Here is a 24,839-nt window from a genome sequence, read left to right as displayed (position 1 = left end):
CCGCTGATTTTTGCGTTGCTGTTACTGTACTTAACAGAAATATTGTTGCCTTTTGTGCGTAATTTACGCATTTTACATGAACGTTTTGCATTTTACGCAAAAGTGCTCCGATTGGCGGTAGCAGTGCAGATATTGCAGCTTACGAAGCTGTCAGCGTTAACAGCCCTATGTTAGCTTCACGTTGCGCAAATTACGTTTGTTTACTTGGTGGCTCAGTTCGATGAAGTTGCTTCACACGACACGATTAAAGTTAACGTAAGAGCAATAAAAAAAATTAAAGAAAAAAAAAGTATAAAAGAGAAAAAGTTCTGCGCGTTGAAATTCAGGTGCGAAAATTGCAATACGCGTAACAACAATTGCGACGCAATGCATTAATTAATTGGCCACGCGTGCAGATGTCAACACACACATATATATCTCTATATAAGTGTATATATATATACAACGCAGTGCCAAACGCAATGAAACAGGTGGGCGCATTTTCTGTGGGGGTGTCTGAATGTATTTTGTGAAATGGAATTTGTACGTTTTTGTTGTTGTTGTTGTTGTCGTTGTTTTTGTTCGCTGATGATGTTATGTTTGCAGCGTCAACGTTTTACTTTTTTTCTTCTCTTTTTTTTTTGTGTTTGCAAATTGTACAATACTCATGCACATGTGTACGTGTGTGTGTATAGGTACATGCATATGCTGATAAAAATGACAACATGCTTTGGCGTAGTGTGTGTGCGCAGCAGCTGCGTCGTCAACGTCAGCGTCGGCGTCGGCGTCATTGCGCGCAGCATCATAAAAACTATTTAACTGACCAATGAATCACTTAAACGAAAATGATGAAGTCTTTTTGTAATCTCGCTCAACACACACACACACACTCACGCAAACAATGGAGGTTGTGGTATGGTTGTGGGGCTGCCACCACCAGCGCATTTGTTGTTTATGGCGCCCTCATATTGCTATCAACAGACCGCCAACTGATGGCGACGGCGACAGCGCCTGCCGCTGCCGCCGCCGCTGCTGCTGGTGGTGGCTGACGCGCGCGTGCCTGCCCAACAAGTTTCTTATTGGGATGATAAATTGTGTGCGTGCGTGTGTGTTAGTGTGCGTATTTGCAAACACGATTCCAAGATGATTCCTGGGCATATGACGCAAGAGCTTGGCCATTTTTTTATTGCATACTTTTCTGTGTGTTAATGGGTCGAGTGTATACATACTGGTGTGTATGCGTGTATTGCTGTGTATGGGGGAGAGAGAGTTGTTATTAATATGGCCGCCCTCGGCTAACTGTTAAGCGACTGAGCGGCTGCGGAGTGGAGCACATTTAACGGCATAACTCATTACAATTTCAATGCAAATTTTTTACTATTATGTGTGCGCGTGTTTGTATGCGTGTATTTACATTTGGGTTGATTAAATTTTTGATGAGTGTGTGCCTGTGTGTGTGTGTGTGTGTGTGAGGACAACAAGTATCGATTCCAGGCCATGGCTTCAGGATTGCCGCTTGGCCCAAATTGCGCACTAGGCCTAGAGACAGGGTGAACGCAAATCAAAGCTCTGCTCTGCGGCAACCCTAAAGCGACTCGACTCGACGCGACGCGACGCGACGCTCACCAAAGAGACGCTGCTTTGCATAACTGCTGCCAAGCTGACCAAGTGTGTATGTATGCGTGTGTGTGTGTGTATTGGGCATAGAGATGGATGATTTTCAATCCAATAGGAACACGAATATTCATTTAATTTTTGTATATATTATTTATTTTAAACTGACCAATTGTGTATGCTGCGTGTGTGTATTGGGCATAGAGATGGATGATTTTCAATCCAATCAGAATACGAATATTCATTTAATTTTTGTCTATATTAATTATATTTAATATTATTATTTTATCTGGGGCTTGCTCGTTTATTGAAACGGATCTTGAGTTGATTCGAATTTGTAAAATATTAAAATTTAGTAAAGTCAAAATTTGCGACAAAGATTTTAAACACATTCTGTAGAAATCTTGAATATGTGTACATAAGCATGCTATAGAAATTCTAAAAGTTGGGAGCTTCGTTACATTCGAAGCTTTCAAATTTGAAGCGTCGTTTGTATTTGAATATTTATTTTATTTGTAAAAAATAGTTTTTTCCCATTTGGGGGTTACTTTAAGTAACTTGCATTAACAATGAAAGCTTTTATTTAAATCTAGTTAAAGATTTAGCCCCGAGTGAATAGAAGGCGATCAAAGTAGAGCTTAAACGACTATGAAACTGACATTTAAACTAAAGCTTCCATTCGGGTCGAACTTTGCATAAAACAACTCATAAACTTCAAACTCAGCGGCAAATGTCTATTTGGTCAAGTGATCAGTCGCTGGTTCAAATCCAGCAGCAATAGTTAAATTGAATATATGTTTATATAAGTTGTTATGTATCTTTTTGAAGCTGGAAACAATTTCCAAAGAATTGGATTTTCAACATTATTAATTTGATTAAAAATGACAAATATATTCTTAATATATATAACATTATATATACATTGTTATATAAAGATATATATATCTATGTTTAATTAGATTTCTAGACTCGTGACTCGTCACGATTGCAAACGTTTGCGACATGCGCTCCTCTCTAATTGGGCATATACATACACGTTCAAACTGCGCGGCACACACACGCACACACACATACACATACACACATCAGCAGCAGCAGCAGCAGCAGCAGCAGCAGCAGCAAAAGTGTTGAGCGCAACGCGGATGTTCAGTTTAGACTTTCCTTTTGGCCAAATAACGTGCAACGTTTCCTTCTACACAAATGTTTCGCTAACGTAAATGCTTATAATTGTTCTGAATGTGCATGTGTGCATGTGACTGTGTGTGTGCGTGCGTGCGTGTGTGCGTGCAATAAATATGTGAACTAAAGCAACACACGCTCATATATAATTTAAACAAAATCAAAGCCTATTGCCAGTAGCTGGGGGTGGGGGAGGGGCTTGTTTGCTTTTTGCTTGCTACCTCAACAGATTTGTGTGTCCCTGTGTGCGTGCGTGCGTGTGTGTGTGTGCGAGTGTGTGTGAGTGTGTATGGGATTCGTGTCATGTGACCGCGCGCGCAAAAAACGGTTTCACCACGATTCGCATTGTGTGCGACCCAACGTCCTGCTAGGACACGACGGGGCGCCTCTTAGCGTAAGCATGCGCAATGCGCAGCTACTACGAGCACTCACACTCTCACACACACGTGCGCGCACACGTACACACACACACACACACACACTTACACATGGCACATAAATTACAAAGAATGTGGCAAAACGTTTGCAAATTGTGCCATTTGCAGGCAAAGATTGCAACAACAGCGACTAACTGTAATAAAAAGCGCTCCGCGCCCCGCGCTATGCAACAGTAAATTTTTTGTTATGTCTCAACGCAAGCAAATAGCGCGCAATTGTTAACGAGAGAGAGAGAGAGAGAGAGAGAGAGAGAAAGAGAGAGCGAGAGTGTATGTGTGTGCGTGAGTGGGAAGCGCCCGCGTGCAGCTGTTGTGGGTGACAGACAGGGAGAGAGCGTAAGTTAAAGAGCGAACGTGCTTCATCAGGGTTGACAGCGCGCTCGTGCGCTCTCACGTTGTCCTCGCGTGCGCCAAGCAAGGTGCAAAAAATGCCTTTACAAACACGACCAAAGCGACGCCACTGAGCTCAGCTTCAGCAGCGCTAGCAGCAGCAGCAGCAGCAGCAGCAGCGGCAGCAGCAGCAGCAGCGCTAGCAGCAGCCAAAGCGCCAGCAGCAGCAGCAGCAGCTCCAGTAGCCAACTAACCAGCTAACCAGCAGCATTTTGTCTCGTCTTACATATCCGCCGTGTATCCGACTTCGACTTTGACTCCGTCTACGTTGTTTCTTCTTTTTTTTTTTTTTGTATGTGCCGTTATTGTCGTTGTCTCGTCTCTGCCTGCATGTGTGTGCGTGCGCGCGTGTGTGCGAGTGTGGCTTTTTCTAGTGAAAAATCAATTGATACACATATTTTTGTTATTAGTGCGAAAAATACTTAAATATATGCTAAAGATAATCCAAATACGAAAAGCACTAAAATACTGCTACTAATACTAAACATTGAAATTGCGCTAAACTTGGCTGAAAACGAAAATTGACTGTTTCATTTATTTTTTTTTTTATTGTTTTTTTTTTTATTAATTTTTTGCGTGTGCCTTGTTATTGTTGTTTGTCAGAAAAAAGATAAAAAGAATAGAAAAACGCGCGACAAGGGCGCGGGCAAGTTTGATGGGTGCAGGCATCAGGCGCCAAAGCGTACATAAATCAAAAAAAAAAAACAAAAACCTAGAGTAAATCCAAGTGAGTAGCAACAAGCAAGCAGCACAGAAAGACACCAACAAAAGTACAAGAAAAAACGTACAGCTATTTGTGTGCATGTGTGCGAAAAATCTGTAAATCGAGGTTATCTATACGTGCACACATCTACATACATACATATAAGAGAGAGAGAGGTAGAGAGCGGGAGAGAGGGTGTGGGCGAGAGTGGGAGAGCTTGTGTGCTCAGCCTCCCAGCGCCAAGAGCTGTTTGCACAACCAACAACAAGCGATGGCATTTTAATCATCATTAGGCAGCTTACACACACACGCACACATACACGGAGGCACAGACCAGCGGCGCGTTGTCGTCGGTCAGGCGCCGTGTGTTTTGTTGTTGTTGTTGTTCCTGCTTGTGTCCAGCCTCTTAGTGTGTGTGTGTGTGTGTGTGTGAGTGTGTGTGTGCTTGTGCTCTTTTGTTTGCGCAAATTAAATTTAAAGTATGCCAGCGATTTGCTTTTCACTTTTTCTTCCTTCTACTGTTGCGCGCTCGTGTGTCCTGGCGATACACAATACACAGTCAGCGCTTATGTGCATGTGTGTGTGTGTGTGTGTGTGTGATTATTCGTTTGTTTGACAAAGCGTAAACAATTGCAAATAAGAAAAGGCAGCGACAACGACGTCGACGTCGACGTCAACGTTGACGTGCGATGAGTGTGCGAAAAATCGATTTGTGTGCCATCCCAAAAATAAGTGCAAATACATACACACACACACACACACACACTTACACTCACATATATATATATATGTACATTTATACAATTATAACCCATATACTGAGCTTATATGTTGCCATAGGTCTCCAATGTGTGTGTGTGTGTGTGTGTGTTGTGCAACATAATGGGGCAACAGCGTTTTTCAATTATATCCATTTAACATTTGACTCTTGACACTGCCCACAGCCGCATTTATCGCACACACACACACACACACACACCAATACACACACACACTCAGTAACCTCATTACCATCCCTCATTGCCATTTCTTTATTGCCAGCTCGCTCGCACTTGCTAAAAACTAAAGCGGCGCTGCTCGTTTTATAGCGAGCACCTTTTCAACGGCCATTGCATTGAACATGAAGATGACACTCGAGCGCGGCTTGTGCCAGGCGACAAAGCCGTCGTTAACGTTATTGTTCTTATCAGATCGTTAGACGATTTAATTGATTGCCTATTTCCATTTTAATGAAGCACATTTGTTTTCATTGCTGAGCTAAACTGGACCAATGCATTTTGTTAACTATTCATAAGATGACTCAGAAAACTGAAGAGCTCTCTCAATCACTTTAAGACATAAATCTGAAAGTTAGTGTAAGGCAATAAGCTCGTATTAAATCAATTTTCAGTTATTATTAACTGTTAACTATTACCTGGCTTTTGCCAGTCTATAGAAATATTTGCTTAGCTTACAAATCAATACAATTTTCTGCCGCTTTTAGCGGTTGCCTATCCGAGAGTTGATGCAATTTTCTATGCCCCAAAATGAGTTTGTAGCTAATGACACGAGTTTTCACTTAGGCAAGTGAATGTTTCGAAACACGTGAAACAACTCAACTGAATCCGAATTCACAAAGATATCTTGTATATTGTATCTTGCCTTTCAAAATCACGTTATAAAAACAGACAACTACAGAAAAACTGCAGCTGCTTAGCTCTAGCATCAATCAGCCAGTCAGTCAATCAGACAATCTCACTCAAATGACATCAATTTACATTTCAGCCATAAATCTGAAAGCTTGCAAACAGTTTAGTCCTCGCTATTCGAAAGTTCTCCAACTATTTGAAATAGTTACTTTCCCTGTGGACAAATTGGAAAAGTGCATTTTGATGGGGCGCCCCGAAAAGTGGGCTATACTTTGTGTGCGCCTTACCTTAATGCGCCCTAAAAACTATGCTAACGATTTTGTGAATTTTGTGGCTTGCTTTTTGTGAGCGAAGCGCAATTCCGTTCAATTGTGTTCCAAGTGTGTGTGTGTGTGTGAGTGTGGGTTTTGCTATTGCATCATCAGATTGTTAGACACCATTTGTAGTGTGTGTCCATGTGTGTGTGTGTGTGTGTGCGTGTGTGTGTGCAACCATTAGAGAGCTACATGCAACAAAAGTTTTTCAACTAATGCATTTCACTTTTTGTCCCGCTCTCGCGTTGATTACAGCTCTTAATTCGACTATTGCTAACCTAGTTTCACTTCCCAAACACCAAAAAAAAAAAAAACAAAGCCCAATAACTAAATAAATCAAACGAATCAGAAGAGAAACAATTAAAAAAAAAAACCAAAACTGCAAATTTGAGCAAGTTTTAAAAGACGTTCCCAAGTCCCGAACCTCTACAGAAACCTATACTCGCGACAAGAAGAAGAAGCAGCAGCAGCAGCAGCAAGAGCAAAAAAGCTGCTCCATAAAACCCATTTGCTGCATCCAATAAAATAGGAGCAGCAGCAGCAGCAGCAGCAGCAGCGGCGGCGGCGGCGGCGGCGGCATTAGCGGTGGGAGACTCATGTTAGAAAAATGAAAAAGTTCACATTTAAAGGAGTTCTGGATGGATTTCGACAAAGCGTACAGCCGCAAGCCATACGACAGGAGCAGGAGATACTCGAGCAATTGAAGGCCGATCATTTTACACTAAAAAAAGTAAGCGATAAATTCAAGCAAATTGAATTTAAGATTAAGAAATCCAAAACCCGAAACCCGTAAAACCCTTGCAGACAATATCTTAAAAAAGAAAACATCGAAAATATCTACAAAACTTATTAAATTGGCAACACTGGAATGTAAATCGTTACTTGCGCGATCTGGCAGCACTGGCATAGTTTGTAGGCTCATTAAGTTGGCTGCGCTTGAACTTTTCATAGCTGTGAGACTTTGAATGCGTTTCTCAAGACAATTTTTGATCGTTAGGGAAGTTATGTGATATAATTCTGATATAAATTTGTTGTTAGATAGATAGATTAGATGGAATATCTTGAAAGTTGCCAAGTTTAGTTGGAAGGGTAGTTTGCTAATGTCCAGATAATGCTAGGCTTCTGCAAGGGTAAGGCCTAATACATTTTTGTTAACTGTGAAAAAACTGACGTCTGTTGTAGCCAGCGGATGTTTTATTTGGTAGTTGCGCTTTATTAAATCTATCATAAGACACACGCGGCTATAACAGTGCCGTTCAACAAGCAACGTCCTCTGCAAATGCCAAATTGAACCCTCTCCCAAGTGCCCTTCATTTATTTGCATATATATATTCTTTCTCATATATGTTCTTTACAGACCTTTCGCCATGGCTTTCCATACTCACCCACGTCCTTTGCCTTCGATCCAGTACAAAAACTATTAGCGATTGGTGATAAATCTGGCTATATACGCATGTAAGTTATTGCATACTGAAAAGCATTTTATTTTTATTGCTCTTTAGCTAACAACAGTTGGGCAAAATCTATTAAATGCAGTTTAATAGTTATTTAACAGATCTGGCAACATGAAAACTTTATGTGCTCATTAAGTTGGCTGCGCTTGATATTTTTATTAGCTTTAACTCTTTCAAATGACATTGATAAATTATTAAAGCGATCTGAAACTTGGAACTTCACTTGTGTCAAACAATCTGGCAGCTCTGAAGCATCTTTTGAGCCTAAATCGTTACTTGAGCGAACTGGCAACACCAAGATACTTTGTGTGCTCATTAAGTTGGCTGCGCTAGCTTTAACTCTACTAAATGACATTGATACATTATTAAAGCGATCTGGCAAGCATTTGACTCGTTACCAAAACCGTCTGGCAGCACGAGATTGACTGCAGCTAGAAAAGCATCTGAAGCATCTGAAATGCCTTAAACTGCACCTAAAGATTTCAGTTTGAGCCTTAATCGTTACTCGAGCGATCTGGCAGCACCAAGACATGTTATATGCTCATTAAGTTGGCTGCGCTTCAATATTTTATAGCACTCGAAAGCATTCAATTTGTGACTTAAGCAGCACTTAAATGTTTTATGCTTAATGCTTAAACTTACCTAAAGCTCTTTATCTTTATACGTTACCTAAGCGATCTGGCAACGCCGCGGCGTATTAAGTTGGCTGCGCCTCAAAAAAAAAAACACTTTTAACAGCATTTAAAGCGATTTTAGCATAATTAGAATACCTTTTGATAACCAATTTTTATCTATCCCAATGCCTTTCTCTAGCTTGGGCCGACCTGGCGTCGACGCGCATGCCAAACACGAGGGCGAATCCGAATGCGCTGTGCTCTTTGCCCAATTTCTGGTCAATGAGGGCGCCCTGGTCACCGTCACCGCCGACGATACCATACACTTGTGGAGCATACGCCAAAAGACGCCGCTAATTGTGCAGAGCCTCAAATTTCAGCGCGAGCGGTAATTAAATCCCAAAATCAATCAATCAATCAACTTATATAGCACTAACTATTTCTTCTTCTTTTTTCGATTCGTAGCGTCACTTGCATACATTTGCCCGTCGGCAGCAAATGGCTGTACGTGGGCACCGAGAAGGGTAACATACACGTCGTTCACATAGATACATTTGCACTTAGCGGATATATTATTAACTGGAATAAAGCAATTGAAGTGTGAGTATTAACAGTAACAGTCTAACATGCTGGTTAAGCGATATTAACAGTAACAGTCTAACATGCTGGTTAAGCGATATTAACAGTAACAGTCTAACATGGTGTAAAAGCAATACTAATAGCAATTTTAACAGTAGATGTTAAAAATGTTATCGTATTTTTAACCGAGTCTGTAATATAATGTAATATATCAACAGCGAATGGCTATTAGGACCTTAACAGCGCACTGTAAAGCTACATGAAGTTTACGGTTAACGATTTTGTTTTAACATCACACTGTTAAGGCTCTTGAAATATGACCCTTTTTAAGTCGTTAAATACAGTTTAACCAAACATTAACATTAATGCCTGCTGCTAACAGCACAATGTTAAAGCTCTTTTTTTAACATAGCAGTGAAAATATTAACTTAACTACGTAACGCCAACAGCGCACTGTTGAGGCTCTGGTAAAATGCAAGTTGTTGAGCCGTTAACATAAATAGCTTCTGCTTACAGCACACTGTCTAAGCTAAAATATTTAACATAACAGTAGTGTAAAGTTAACAGTTTACGACTTTCCGCTAAAAACGCACTGTTAAAGCACAACCCTACCATAACAGCTACATAAAGTGAAGAAGCCAGCTAAATTAACTTAACAGTTACCGACTTTCTACTAACAGCGCACTGTTAAGGCTCTAACTTAACGTATCAGACATATTAACTTAACTGATAAACTGTTGAAGCTCTGTAAATATGCTTCTCTTCGATTCGACTTCTTGCGCTCGAGCTGCAAATACGAAAAGTGTTTTCCGATTTATTTTTATGACATTTCTGATTGCTTTCAGGGTTAGAACTAGTCATCCAGGTGCTGTGATTGCGTTATGTGATAATCCATTGGATGCAAACAAGGTAAAGTGCTAGCTAGCCATAAAACTTGATAGATAAACATGATTTATTAATGAACCTTCAATCCCGAATGGCTGAACAGTTGCTTATTGCATTTGAGTGCGGGCTGCTTGTGCTGTGGGATCTGAAGGTGAAGTGCGCGGAGATACGATGGCAGGCAGCCGAGGCGGTCAAATCCTTGGCCTGGCATTACGAGGGCAAATATTTTGTATCCTCCCACACGGATGGCTCGATATGCTCCTGGCCGACCAGGCCGCAGCCGAAGCCCCAGTCTCAAGTTTGTCCGCATGGTAAGTGGAAGGCGATTCTCTCTCTGGCCCCAATAATTGATGAGTTCTTTTCGATGACACAGCGAAAATCAACAAGGAGGGCAACGCGGAAAAATGTAAACCGATTTATAAAGTTGACTTGAAGTCAAGCGCAACTGGGTAGGTCGTAACCTCTCTCCCTCTCTCTCCCTCTCTCTGCCTCTCTCTCTCTCTCTCTCTCTCAACTTTGGTTTTGCTCGAATTTTTCAGCGAAACCTTTACAATTTTCTCCGGTGGCATGCCATCGGAGAAGGGCTCAAAGTCAAACTGCATCACAGTCATGGTGGGCAAGACCACAACCGTTTTGGAGATGGAGCATGCCGTTTGCGATTTCATCACACTCTGCGAGAATCCCTGGCCCTGCGGTTAGTCGAATCACATCCAAAAGAAAACAAAAACTGGAACACCTCTCTCTCTCTCTCTCTCTCTCTCTCTCTCTCTGCAGAAACCCAGGAGCCATATGCGATAGCTGTGCTGCTTCAATATGACTTAGTATTAATAGACTTATTAACGCCCGGTTTTCCATGTTTTGAATCGCCTTATCCAATGGACTTACACGAATCACCTGTTACATGTTGCACATATTTAACCGATTGCCCATCGGATTTGGTTCCTGCTTTCTATTCTGTAAGTATTCGACCAGGGGATAAATAATCAAGCTAGCTGCTAGCTGCTAGCTTTGCTAACATGAGGATAAGAACTGGGACCTTTTTTTTTTTTTTTGATTTAAGTGCGATTAAACATGAAGTTTGCCATAAGGATACAATAATTGGTATTAGCTTTTAGCTTTACACTCAAATTAACTGCTGGTTAACTAACATGAAGTTTGACATGAGGTCAAAAAATCGGGTCCCAATTGTCATTTCAGTAGAATCGTTCTGCATTTTACACTCAGTTTAACTGCTTCTTAGCTAACATGAAATTTGACATCAGGATAAAAAAAAATGGTTCCTTTTTAGATTTCAAAAGGATAGTTTTGGGCTTAAAACTTAATTTAACTGCATGTGACCTAACATAAAGTTTGACACAAAAAAAAAAACAACTTAATATTTAATTTTAATTTAACTGATTGTTAGCTAACATGAAGTTTGACATGAGGATAAAATATGAGCCTTAAGTTTACGGTTCAGTAGGAACGCTTCGAACTTTACAGTCAAATTAACTGTTTGTTAGCTAACATGAAGTTTGCCATGAGGATAAAGTATATGTCCTCATTTTAACCTCAACAATTATTTACCAATGTATCTCCGACTTTCTCGCTCTCTCTTTCTCCCACTCTCTCCCTCTCTCTCTCTCTCAGGTTGGTCGCACAACGACAAGTAAAAAGACGGGCTTCTCGGAACGCGAATGGCCCATTTCGGGCGGCGAATGGTCACCAGCCTCGTGCAGTTACTCGGAAATTGTCATCACTGGCCATCAGGATGGCAGCCTCAAGTTCTGGGACTCGGGCGCTGGCACACTGCAGGTCTGCCTCTATAGAGATACTCACTCTCACTCTCTGTGCTAATCCAATCAATTTAATCGGCATGGTATTGATCTCTGACAGATTTTGTACAAACTGAAGACGGCGAAAATGTTTGAGAAGCCGCGTCATGTGAGCCACGCGGACAGCGACAATCCGCTGGCGGTGCATTTGATATTTCTATGCTCGGAGTCGCGACGTTTATGCGTTGCCGGCGCCATGGGTCAGGTAATGTTGTTCAAATTTCGCAAGGTCGAGTCCACATCGGAGGTGCTGGTGCTGGAGATACCAATACTCTATGAGAACTTTGATGACATCTATGGCACCAGTCCCGAATGCGATTTCCTCACCGGACATCAGGTGCAAAAAACCGAATCCAGCGATTCGGATAAGGTGTGTACCAACTAGAATCTGTCCATATAACTAGATATATGCGCAATTCCAAATACAGCTAGACGAAGCCTACATATACTAGACTTTCTTAGAGAAACCTCAGGACTTAAATATGCCATATGTGTGCATTGAGGTCTTGAAGAGGTGTCATGTGCCTAATCTGTGTTTATTATGCGATAACCCTCATCCCAAGCTTCCTAACTTCGAGCTTTACTTGGAAGTATATAATAAAAGAATATATATTTCAGGCTTCAGGTCTTTAGCTCCCGCAGTTTCGAAGTTCGACGGTGTCTGACAGACGAACATGTCTAGATCGACTTTTCTGTTCGGTCTGATGAAGTATTCAATATTCATATACTAGAAACGCGTTTTGAAGCTTTAACTTGTTGAGAATCGCATAGAAAGGCACAGAAAAAAAAGCGAAACGAAACCAAATATCGACGTTTTCTTTATTTTATTTGTTTATTTTAAAAATATACGACTGGAATTGCCCATATATAACCTATTGAGTTATGTTTATACGCATATTTAACTATTAAAATCTGTTTTATTCCCTAGACGGAGTGCACGCTCAAAGTGCGTTTTGGTGCTCAGCGCAAGCCGCCGGGCTTTCAATCCCAATTGGTTTGCCTCACAACGGGGCCGAATCGTCGCACCGTACAGGTTACCTCGTTGTGCATCAACTCTAGCTATGGCCTGTAAGTAACATTAGCTCCAAGCCCCTAGCCATGCCCATAAACACACTGAAAACACACACCCCACTCACCCCATACACACATTCCACACACACACGCACACACACAGACACGCGGACAAAAAAAAAAAAAAAAAAGAACATAATATTTAGTGGAGTATTCGTAGTTTGTATTCGTATATTGTGCATGACGTTCTCTGAAAGCGCCTGACTACAAAGTACTTAGAGCCTAGAGCAAAAGCTACCCTTGAATCCCCTCCTCAATAACACGGACGCAACGCGAGACCCGCGCACCCGCTTAACTGTGTTGATTTGTTTTTTGCCTTGTTGTGTAGTTGCAACACTTGTCAGCTAGAGCGAGTGCAGGCTGCTACTCGCTACTTGCTACTTGCTACTCGCCACTTGATAGCGTAAGTTTTTTGTTTTATTTTGCGTGCATTTGCAAGTAGTGGCAGCTGCAACGAGTGCTAGCAAATGCTCGATGCTCGCTAATCGCTAATCGTCACTCGTTAGAGTAAGTTAATTTTTTGATTTGTTTTTGCGTTAAGCATTTGAAACTAGTTTAAAGGAAGAGGTGGACCAAGTACAAGCTACTCATTACTCGCAGCTATTTACTCGCTACTCGTTAGAGTACGTTTTTCCTTTATTTTTGCGTCCTGCAAATGCGAGCAGTTGTAACAGTTGCCAGCTAGAACGAGTGCAAGCAGCTGCTCGTTACTCGCTACTTGTCACTCGTTACTCGTTAGAGTAAGTCATGCATTTGATTTGTTGTTGCGTTATGCATTTGAGACTAGTTTAAGGTTGCTAGGTGGACCAAGTACAATCTACTCGTTACTCGCAGCTAGTTTCTCGCTACTCGTAAGAATACGTTTTTGCTTCCTGCGATTCCGATTAGTTGTAATAGTTGCTAGCTAGAGCAGTTACTCGTTACTTGCTGTTAATTACTCGTGAGTAGTTGCAAAAGTTGCCAGTTTGAACGAGTACAAGCAGCTACTCGTTACTTGCACTAGTTAGAGTGCGGTTTTTTTTTTATTTTTGCGGTTTGCAATTGCGAGGTGTTGCAATAGTTGCCAGTCAGAGCGAGTCCAAGCAGCTTCTCGTTACTCGCCACTCGCTAGAGTTCGCTTTTCCTTTGATTTTGTGCCCTGTTATCATGAGTAGTTACAACAGTTGCCAGCTGGAACGAGTACAAGCAGCTACGCGTTACTCGGTACTCTTTACTCGCTACTTTTTACTCGCTACTTGTTACTCGCCACTCGTGTTAGAGTACGTTTGCTTTTGCGTTCTGCAATTGTAGCTAGGCGAGTACAAGCAGTTACTCGTTACTCACGACTCGTTACTCGCCACTCGTTAGAGTTAGCTTTAGTCAAGATTTAGACTGAATGACAAACGGACTTTAGTGCCTGCGTGTGTGTGTGTGCGAAATATATATATATAATGATGTTATTTTTATTATTAAGTTTTATTTTTATTTTCACTCGTTAGTTTTGCGTTATATTTATTTATTTGTTTTGGTTTTGTTGTATGCCGCTGTTTTTGTTGACATGATGGCGTGTTCTTTTCTTTTTCTGTTTTTTTAGAATGGCTTATGGTACCGAATATGGACTTGTCATAATTGATATAATCCAAAAAATTTGCCTATTGAGTGTTGCATGTCCCGATCTGTATGGCGCACACGATCCTTATTCGCGAACACCAAAAAGTCCAAAACGCATTGAGAGCAAAGAGGAGCAAAGCCGTTCGCCCAGTTCAGATCAGGTAAGTGCTGATTGATCATGATTATGATACAAGAAAAAAAGATTGATAACGATTGATGATGATGTTGGCTCTTAAATGCTCAACGCTCATAAATGATTATTGATCATCACTGATTGATCATGATTGATGTAATGATGGTGATGATGTTGATTGATCATGATTGATGATGTTAATAATGATAATGCTGTTGCCGCCTTCAATCAGTGACACGCACACGAACACACACACACACGCACACACACACACAGACAGACAGACAGACACACAAGCATCAAGTGTTAGACAAATACCAAAATGATTGATGAAAAATTATTTAAAAAAAAAATACAACAATATTTTAAACCTAAACTCATTTTATTTATATATCTATATATATATATGCATTGATTGATTAAGATTGAAACAAGCTAATTTATTGTAGCAAACGCATTTCCTTGATTTCTTTAGTTAATTAAGCTATTTTATTTATAAGCCTAAACCGAAAACCTAAAAGAAACTAACCAAAAATAACTTAACCCATTTGCATTTGTCTGGCATTTTGATTGATGAAAATTGACTCTTATATTCACACACACACACACACACACACGAACAGTCTTCCTTTGAGTTTGCTCCCCTCATTTTTAGTACAAACACACACACACACACACACACACACATACACTCACACACAGAGACACACACACATGCAAGCAAGCGACATACAAAATTGTAAAGCCCCTCCCCAAAAAAAAAAAAAAAAAAAACAACATTTAGCTACACATTTTTAATAACATCTACGTAATTTATGCATATAAAAAAATATATATATATTTATATATAGTTAAACAATTTGGTAGTAAACAGAAAAAAAACATAATTTTAGTAGTATTTTTAGTATTTTTTCATATAGTTCTAAATTATGCGTATTTTTTTTTTAGTTTTTTTTTTGTTAGTTCGTTTTGAAACTGCGTTAGACGCTTGGCCAGCTCCCAAAACTAGCTGAAGCTATATACATATATCCGTCTCTCTCCCTCTCTCTCTCTCTCTATCCTCTCTCTTTCTCTATATACATATATATATACATCTCTCTCTCTCTCTCTCTCTCTCTCTGTCTGTCTTAATGTGCTTCCAAGCGCTCTGAGTTCTTTTTGTCACTCTACTAATTTGATTTATTTTGCTAACAGACAGTTTTGAAGCGTAAAACAAGCAACTTTTTTTGAAATTTAGTATATTTTTGGTATGTTTTTAGTATTTTATGGTTTTGTTTTTGGTATTTTTTGTACTAAATAGTGCAGTCTAGTTTCAGTTGCGCAACCATTTCGGTTTTTTCTTTCAAAGCTCGCGCGCTCTTTCTCTCTCTCTCTATCTCTCCTCTCTCTCTCTCTCTCTCTCCGTCTATATATGTATATCTCTGTCTCTCTTTCTTTTAAATTAAAAAACTTTACTAATTTTGCCCTGAAACTCAAAACATTTTAACGGAACACACAAATTGTCAGCATGGTAAATCATAATTGATTGATTGATTGATTTAACAAACAAAAACATTTAACAAGAAAAAATATAACAAGTTGTCTTTCATTTAATCTTACTACGTGTGTGAGCGTGTCTGCGTATTTTTATAAATTTTCCTTTGCACGCTGCATCGATTGATTGATTAGCATTGATTGATGATTGATTGGTTTTTGATTGTTGCACACGCTGTCACAACTCACTGCTCGCATCTCGCCACGAAATATCATTGATATGCCATTTGGTTGATTGATTAAATTTTCATTGTTTGTATGTTGTGAGTGTCTCTCTCTCTCTCTCTCTCTCTCTCTCTCTTTCTGCCTCTACCTGTCTCTCTCTCTCTGTCTGTCGCTCTCTCGCTCTCTTTCTACGAGAAGCCTTAACGTACAACCAATATTAATTAACAACAACAACTAGCATTTATTTCTCCAATCTCTAATAAGTAGACACGTTTCTTTGATTGATTGATTGATTGATGTGCGTGTTTAGTGTATGTATACATGTATGTATGTGTGTGTTAGTTGCTTTTTTTTTTATTGTGAGGCCTGGCGTTTTTAACATATTTATCTGCTATCCACCTGTACGACCCTCTACCAAATCCACCAAGATGTAACATTTCTGCCTATCCATCAAAACTAACTTAAACCAAAATAAAACTAAACTAAACTTAAACCCCTAACAAAACTAAACCAAAACTTAACTAAAACATAAGCTCTACCAAATACAAGTGAAAGAATTCAACTATTTGTTAAATGTTATGTATAATTGCCCATTGATTGATATTGATTGATGCCACATCTATTATATATACATATATAGATTTATATTAAAGAATGCGAAATATCTCTTAAAATTATGTTTAACCAAATGAACTTTCCTTAATTTCCGCCTGAGTGTGTGTGTGTGTGTGTGACATAACTGTTATAACTGTTATACGCCCTGTATAGGAAATATAACAGCTTAAAACTTCAGTTAATTGTAGTCCTCATATACATCCCGCATTTGTATACTTTTCTTGTATATATATATATATTATATATACATACATATATCTGAGCATTTTCTTTGAAAGAAAATGACGTCGGGGAAAGCGTGAGAATACCAAAAAAGTTTTGAATCGCACTGAGTATTATCTTTGTTTATCTTAAACATTTGGTGCTAATAAATGCTTAGCTAAATATACAAGAAAATTTATCCTGACTGACGGACTGATTGATCAGCAAAAGCATAGGACAAGCCGTAAAAGCGAGGAAGCTGCAATTTTGACAGAAGCTACCGTTTGGGTCAAGTGTGAGTACTAGCAAATGAGAGGTCGCTGGTTCTAACTTAGTGGCAATTGGCAATATGGCTGTCTGTGCGTCGGACGCACAAGCGAGAAGTCGCTGGGTCAAATTGAGTAGCATATGACAATTTGGTGTCTGAGAGTCAGACAAAGAAGCGAGAGGTCGCTGGTTCAAACTCAGCGGCAAACGGTCAATTTTGTGTTCAAGCCTCGGACAAGCAAGCAAGATGTCGCTGGTTCGAACTATGCGGCAAATGTCAAATTGGGGTCGGGACGTCGGACAAGCAAGCGAGAGGTCGCTGGTTCAAACTCAGCAAATAATGTCAATATGAGTGTCTGAGCGTGTGACCGTAAAGCGAGAAATCGCAGGTTCAAACTCAGTGGCAAATGTCAGAGATAGCTGGTTCAAACGTAGCGACAGATGTCAATATGGTCTGGGAGTCGGACGAACAAGCTACAGGTCGCTGGTTCAATCTCAGTGGCAATTGTCCATTTGGTTGTCTGAGCGTCGGACGCACAAGCGAGAAGTCGCTGGTTCAAACTCAGTCTACTCGCTTGAGTAGCGCAGCGGGCTAAGCACAAAGTTGAGGGATCGAAGCCGCGTATTTTACAAAAGTGATAAATGAAGCCAAGGATAACCCTTAAATTCGATACATTATTTATTTTCGTATTCTCACGCTTTCTCTGACGTGCCGTAACTTTCCGTATTCCCTTTTATGTATGTGTACAGTTCTTTCAACTCCATTTAACAACCCATCCCCACCCCATGCCCCATTTTTGAACATGCATATTTATAAGTACAGTATATACCCCCATATGAATACAAAGTAAATTATATATAAATATACAATACAAAAAAAAAACACACACACAAAATATCTGCGCCTTAAAAGTAAAACAAAAGCAAAGCAAAAATCGTGATGAAAAAATAAACGAGAAAAAGACGAACAACAACAGCAAAAGAAAAGGAGAAGAAGTTGAACTTTATGAGAGAGAAGCAGAACACAAATTGAGAAATGTAATTGATTTTTAATTGATATCTGTAAGTCCAGAATTTTTATTATGGCCAAACAATTTTCCAATTCTTTTCTCAACCATTTAACACTCGTTTACAAATGAGCCCTTGGAATAGAAAGGATCTGCGAGTCCTTAGAGTATATATATGCCAGATTGAGAGGACGAGGAGAGGAGTTAAGCCTTCGATTAGCCAATTTTAAGCATATATTCTCCCATTTTCATGGTATCTATGAGATATGAGATGGACTTACCTGAGCATAACTTGAAGATTATGAGAGCTTGTCCCATGAAACTTGGGATATACATAGGTGCTCATAGTCCTAGCACAGTTTAGGAATGTTTCCCTATTTGTGTACCTGCGCCCGATAATCATAAGAACTAGCTCTACCAAACTTGGGATAAAGGTTCCCGTAGAGCAAATACTGATTGGGGATATATCCCTATTTGTTTACCTCCCGACAAGTGTAAGAGTTATTTCTAGGAAACTTGGGACACAGGTTCTCGTAGATAAGGAATATTTCCCTACAATTATAGGAGCTAGTTCCAAGAAACTTGGGATATAGGTTCCTTAGGATCCAGTTACCAGTTCCGACTATTATAAGAGTCACACAAAACTTGGGATATAGGTTCCCGTAGAGCAAATACTGATTAGTGATATATCCCTATTTGTTTACCTCCCGACAAGTGTAAGAGTTTAAGGAAACTTGCAGTTTCTTGTAGTCCTAACATAGTTTAGGAATGTTTTCCTATATAGATAGCAGCTGCCGATAATTGGAAGAGCTAGTTCCACGAAATTTGGCATATAGCTTCTCGTAGATAAGGAATATTTCCCTACAAATTAAGTAGCGAGTTCCAAGAAACTTAGGATCTCGGTTCTCGATGAGCAAACACAGATTAGGGATATTTCCCTATTTGTATACCTGTTCCCGACAATCGGAAGAGATTGTTCCATGAAACTTGGGATGTATGTTCTAGTAGAGCAAACAGTTTAGGGATCTTAGCCTATTTATATATCAGCTCGCGATAATTGGAAGAGCTATTTCTAGGAAACTTGGAGTGTAGCTTCTCGCCCCCCCCCCCCCAGATATTCGAAGAAACACGCTTTCCAAGCTAGATTTCTGCGCTTTCGCATAAACACTTTCCGATTAAAGCACTCACACTGATTTTTTCGCCGAGTGTATTTAACTGTAAACGCAAAGAAATCTTCAAAAATTGCACAAAATTCGAACGCTTCAAATATTAGTCTAAAAATCATTTCAAAGCGTTTCCCTAATATTTTCAACATATTCTGTTTCTGTTTTTTTTTTTTTTTTGAGTATAGAAAAGCGAAAATGAGAAATTTATGAAGTTTTACTTAGACGCAAGTGAGTTCTCATGGAAAACGAAACGAGTTAAGAACTGGAAGATTAAAGATAACTGAATAACTCTCACATAATTCTCGCACTCATTTTGCTGCTGCTTCTTCTTTGCCCACTTCACAGCTGTTGTTCCTCTCCCTCTCTCCCTCTCTCTCTCTCTCTCACTCTCTCTTCACGATTTTAGCTTTGCCTGCTTGGCGCACGCCTCATTGTTTTTTTTGTATGGTTATGTCGAATGCCCCTGTGAAAAAGCGAACTTGTTAACGGCGGAAATATGATTATTTAAAAACATGTGGCGAACACGCCCACAACTTATCACAACTTCCCCGTCCCTCACCCCCCCCCCCCCCCCCATACCACCGTACCACCGCGCGTTCGACGCATATTTACATATATATATATATATAGCTGAACGATACGACCAGCCCGGACAGTCCGTCGATTGAGTTCATACCGGAGGCGAATGAGGCGACATTGACGGCATCGACGTCGGCATATGTTACGGCGGCGACGGCGGCAGCGGCAGCGTCGCCGGCAGCGGCTGAGGCTGTGCTGGGCGTATCGCGGCCGACATCGCCGGTCGTGGGCGTGGCCGATGTTATCAACAGCACCAAAGAGTCGCTGGTGGGCGGCGCCAGCGCAGCGACGGCAACAGCGCTGGCAGCGGCCAAGAGCCCGCAGCGGGACGAGGCGGCGGCGGCGACGGCAACGGCGGCGCCGAAAGAGCTGCAGGATCGCCGCAAGTCCATGTCCTGGAAAACGTTCAATTTGAAGCGTCAATTATCGAAAGTCAATATGAAAATCGGCGGCAGCCTCAATGTCAATACCGAGCTGGACGCGATCCGCAACAGCTCGGCCATATTCTATACGCCCAAGGAGAGCTCGCCGGAGGGGGCGACGGCCGAAGAAATGGCCGCCGAGGCGCTCGAGTGCCGCGAGGAGGATGTCGGCCTCGCGGCGGCCACAGCAATGCTCAATTGTGATACGGGCGAGACGCCAGCAGCGACTGCGACGCCAGCTGCGACGGCGACGCAGAAGCGCGTCGATTTTGAGCAGCCGCCGGAGAGCGGCGAGCGGCCAAACAATCTGCCGCTCAGCGAGACACAACAGGGACAGGGACAGGGACAGCCGCCATTAAAGCCGACGCGCCAAAAGTTCAAAGAGAAGTCGCGCGATCAGCGTCTGCTCTCCGTGCCGAACATTAAGTATCAGCCGCGAGAGCAGCGCTCGGGCGCCATTGGCATTGCAGCTGGCGTTGGGCGGGCCAATAAGAATGACGTGTCGCCCCTCATGAGCGGCAGTCTAACCAAAAAGATACGTAAGTATGCGTGTGTCAAAGATTTTTATGCAAAACCCACCAGCCCACCTAACCCCCAAAAAACCCCGAAACCCCCAACCATGCTGCAGTCAGTACGTTAAGAAAGCGAGAGCGTAAAGGCGTGCAAAATTGTCTGCCCACCATATGTTTATCTCACTCCCATCCGCACAGAGAGCGTGAGCGTGTGAGCGAAAAAGACAAAGACACAACAAAAACAACAAGAACAAGAACAACAAGAAAAAAACAGGCTCCGAATTGTAGTTGTAGCAGTTGCAGTTAGTGAGAGCGATCGCGAGAGAGCCGAAAACCGAAATTCTCACACACACACAGGCAGACAAAGACACAAATACACAGGCAAGCGCTGCGGCTGCGCTGCGGCTGCGCTGCGGCTGCGCTGCTGCTGCTGCTGATTTACCATGTTGCCAACATTGCGGTGTGTTGTTTATATATATATGTGTGTGTGTGTGCATATTAGGACGTGCCCAGTTAAGCAACACACTAACGACCCCCCCTCCCCCCCTCCTCTTATAACCCCTTCTTAACGTTGCTCTTTAGCTGCTCCTCTCTTTGTGGCTGGCGCGCATTCTCTTTGCTAAAAGCTTTTGTATGTTTCGTATGCAAGCTGTGTAGATTTTAATTGTAGTTATGCAAGTTGAGCCCCCCCCCTGCCCCCAAACCCACCGCCGCCCTATTGTGAAAACAAATTTAGAGAGCGTGTTGAATTACTGTAAATGAACGAAATGGTTCGTTAAGTTGGGGCTGCTTCAAAATTATTTTGATTTATCGAATTGCATTTTGTATAGCGATAAAATTTCGTAGAGTTTCTTTGTTTTCAATAGCTACAACTACAACAAATGTAATATTTAATGATCAAAATACAAATAATAATAGTAATAAAATAACAACAAATAGCAACAACAAATCGTTTTGCACCAATCAACAACAACAGCAACAACAACAACAACAGCAACAATGCAAATCAAATTTCAATCGCAAATCAAATTCTTATCTATGCTTCTTTCTCCTGAAACTAGGCAACGGATGCAGAAGAGCTGCAATATAACTGCCTTTATGTGATTGTATGGAAGTTCTTTGGTAATTCATTCTAACAACAACAACAACAAACACACACATACACACACACACACACACATACACTCAAGCACAACTCACGCACACACACACACACACACACACACAAACACACACAGGCAGACACACCCACAAACAATACTATGTAGTAAGCAGCAGAGCAAGAAGAAGAGGAGAAGATGTTTGTGAAGCAGAGGCAGAATTAGCACAATCACAATACATGCTCACATATCTACACATACGTAAATATATATGTATGTATACATATAGGCATATATATGTATATGCATTCAATACTTAGCTCAGTAGTGTGAAGCCCCTCAGTACCCTAACCCCCCCCCCGACCCTGCAACGGCTTACAAAATGGCGGCAAAATAATATACAAAAATCAACAAAAAAAAAACACAAACAAACGAAAATGTTATATAAAAAAAACTGTCTTTATCTCTCTAATACTATCTCTCTCTGTCTCTCACTCTCTCTCTCTCTCTCTCTCTCTGTCTGTCTCTTGATATCTATACATATATGTATATGTATGTGTGTTTATACATAACTACCATAAATTTAAATATAGTACGCATAACTGTTGTAACCAAAAAAAAAAAAAAAAAAAATACCACAAAAAATACCAACCACACAAAACCACCAAAATATATTCTTATTCACCCAATAAAAAAAAAAAACCCTCAATCGTACTCTGTGTATGCACTGTGCAAAATATATATAAAACAACAAAAATTACCAAAAATACCAAAAAAAAAAAAAAGAACATTACATATATTTAAATACTAAATGGGTTGTTTTTGACTGTTGTACGTTACACGTTTATTTGTGTAAGCTCCATGTTGCATCATAGCTCATAAGAAACAAAGCTCATCAACGTCATCATCATGAAAATAAATGTCATCTTTTATCACTAAGTAAGCCCCGTTTCTCGTGGACTCACCGTTCCGCCGGCCAGCCTGATCCACCAAACTGCCAATAACCGAAGACAAAAAAACAAAAAAAGAAAAGAAGATCATATATAACTATTTATACCAAACCATTATTCGATAACTATGTATCGATATCGTTTATCGATAAATATACATATGTGTATGTATGTATGTGTCTCGTTTGTTTGGTTTCGCTCTGTGTATGTCACATGTCTGTCTGACGAGCAACGATTCACGTTGAAATACTTGTTGTAGCAGCAAAAGCTCATCTGTGTTATCGATAACTATCGAGCTCGTTATCGGAAGCCCATCATTGTGTTGTGTGTCTAGCGCTTTTTAAGCTTTAAAATTATATCAGTTCGTTTGCTTAAGTTTTGGCTTCTTACGCTTATTATTTTGTTATCGATAAAACGCTTGCAACGCATAAATACCGTTGCCTTTTTTTTTGCCTACACAACACTGTAAAATAAAACAAAACTTACAAAAACAACAAAAAAAATACAAAAATTCGTAAGCTTTATAACACTGTCACCCACACATATGTATTATACATGTTCGATATATATCGATATAATTTTTGCTTTGTCTTAACGTAACACACACATCGACACATACACACACATACTCTAACGCTTCTCTATATAAGCTGTTGAAATTTTTCCTATTGCTTACTTAACAACATATCTACATACGTTTGTATGTTTATGTATTTAACTATTTATACTATTTAATTATCTCGTTATCGTTCAGATCGTTCCGCGTGCTTTATGTCTCACATATATATATATATATATATATAATATAGATTTATATATTTTGTTCCGTCCCTCGACAGTCGCCATCGCTGTGTTTTCTCTCTCTCTATGTCTCTCTCTCTCACTCACCCTCGTCTGTGTTGTGATTTGTTGTTTCATCTCTGTTCATTTGCACCCACGAGAGATTCACCAACACTCTGAACTTCGTTAAATATCACCTATTAACCAACACTGTTCACTGCAGCAAACGCTTTTCACACACATCAACACAAACTTTATTGTTTGCCTGGCACAATGCGAACTCCGGGCAGCGGGCATTACTGTTAATTGCTAACTACTCTCTCTGTATCTCTCTCTCACTCACTCACACACACGCGCACACATCTAAACGCAACGAAGTTGACACTTGCACACGCACACATTCATGTTATGCATTCGTTAAGTTTTATCGTTGTTCCATGCGCCAACCACCCCCCCCCCCCCCTCCCGCACTCCCTGCACACGTACCCATCACTGACCAAAAAAGTATGCTATACATATACACACACACACGCACACGCACACACACACACACATATGCACACGTGCTCGCACAAGAACAAGAACAAGAAGAAGAACAACAATTGATTTGTTGCTCCATTCAATCATTTAGTGCATTTATCTCTCTCTTTCTCTCCTTCTCTCTGTGTGTATCTCTCCTCTCCCTTATTATTGTTTATTTACAATTGACCAGATCAACGGCGGAGCCAGCGGCGGCAATCCTAATGCTAATGCGAGCGCAAATGCAGCGCAACAGCAGCAGCAGCAGCTACAACAACAGCAGCAGCAACAGCAGCAGCAGCTACAACAACAACAACTACAACAGCAGCAGCAGCAACAACAACAACAGCAGCAGCAGCAGCAGCAACAGCAGCTACAACAACAACAGCAGCAGCAGTCGATGGGCGATCCTCTGTCCGCGTTGACGTCGTCGTCAGCAAATGCAGCGGCAGCGACGTCGACGTCAGCGTCTGGCGTTTATGGTGCGGACGATGCAGGTGCGGGTGTTGCTAGTGGCGGTGTTGGTGTTGGTGGTATTGGTAGTGTTGGTGGCCTATCAGGTGCGGGCAGCGGAAGCGGCAGCGGCGGCGGCAGCGGTGGCGTCGGCAGCGGCAGCGGCGTTGATCAGCAGCAGCAGCA

General features: G+C 40.9%; 1 protein-coding gene across 3 annotated transcripts in view; it reads left to right on the top strand.

Annotated features, from left to right (window-relative positions):
• The first annotated feature begins 228 nt into the window (after window positions 1–228).
• The window catches only part of Tomosyn (syntaxin-binding protein tomosyn), a 30,407-nt gene continuing 5,796 nt past the window's right edge, over window positions 229–24,839 (top strand). Inside the window, exons 1-15 of one of the 3 annotated variants that reach the window (XM_064683709.1) lie at window positions 229–470; window positions 6,500–6,974; window positions 7,602–7,699; window positions 8,512–8,700; window positions 8,778–8,912; window positions 9,737–9,800; window positions 9,880–10,087; window positions 10,150–10,225; window positions 10,316–10,470; window positions 10,551–10,732; window positions 11,406–11,570; window positions 11,652–11,960; window positions 12,519–12,658; window positions 14,235–14,412; window positions 19,969–20,878. In XM_064683709.1, coding sequence (XP_064539779.1) covers window positions 6,852–6,974; window positions 7,602–7,699; window positions 8,512–8,700; window positions 8,778–8,912; window positions 9,737–9,800; window positions 9,880–10,087; window positions 10,150–10,225; window positions 10,316–10,470; window positions 10,551–10,732; window positions 11,406–11,570; window positions 11,652–11,960; window positions 12,519–12,658; window positions 14,235–14,412; window positions 19,969–20,878 — 2,932 coding nt within the window. In that variant the 5' untranslated portion in view covers window positions 229–470; window positions 6,500–6,851. Of the gene's footprint in view, window positions 471–6,499; window positions 6,975–7,601; window positions 7,700–8,511; window positions 8,701–8,777; window positions 8,913–9,736; window positions 9,801–9,879; window positions 10,088–10,149; window positions 10,226–10,315; window positions 10,471–10,550; window positions 10,733–11,405; window positions 11,571–11,651; window positions 11,961–12,518; window positions 12,659–14,234; window positions 14,413–19,968; window positions 20,879–21,912; window positions 21,974–24,393; window positions 24,698–24,839 lie in introns of all 3 variants that reach the window. The other 2 variants (XM_064683710.1, XM_064683711.1) reach the window with 2 other exon arrangements.

The sequence above is a fragment of the Drosophila montana genome, unplaced genomic scaffold, assembly GCF_035044405.1.
Source record: "Drosophila montana isolate Dmon_TW-CO22-7 unplaced genomic scaffold, ASM3504440v1 contig_2666_1, whole genome shotgun sequence".
Taxonomy (NCBI): Eukaryota; Metazoa; Arthropoda; class Insecta; order Diptera; family Drosophilidae; genus Drosophila; species Drosophila montana.
This window is presented reverse-complemented; position numbering and strand designations above follow the sequence as displayed.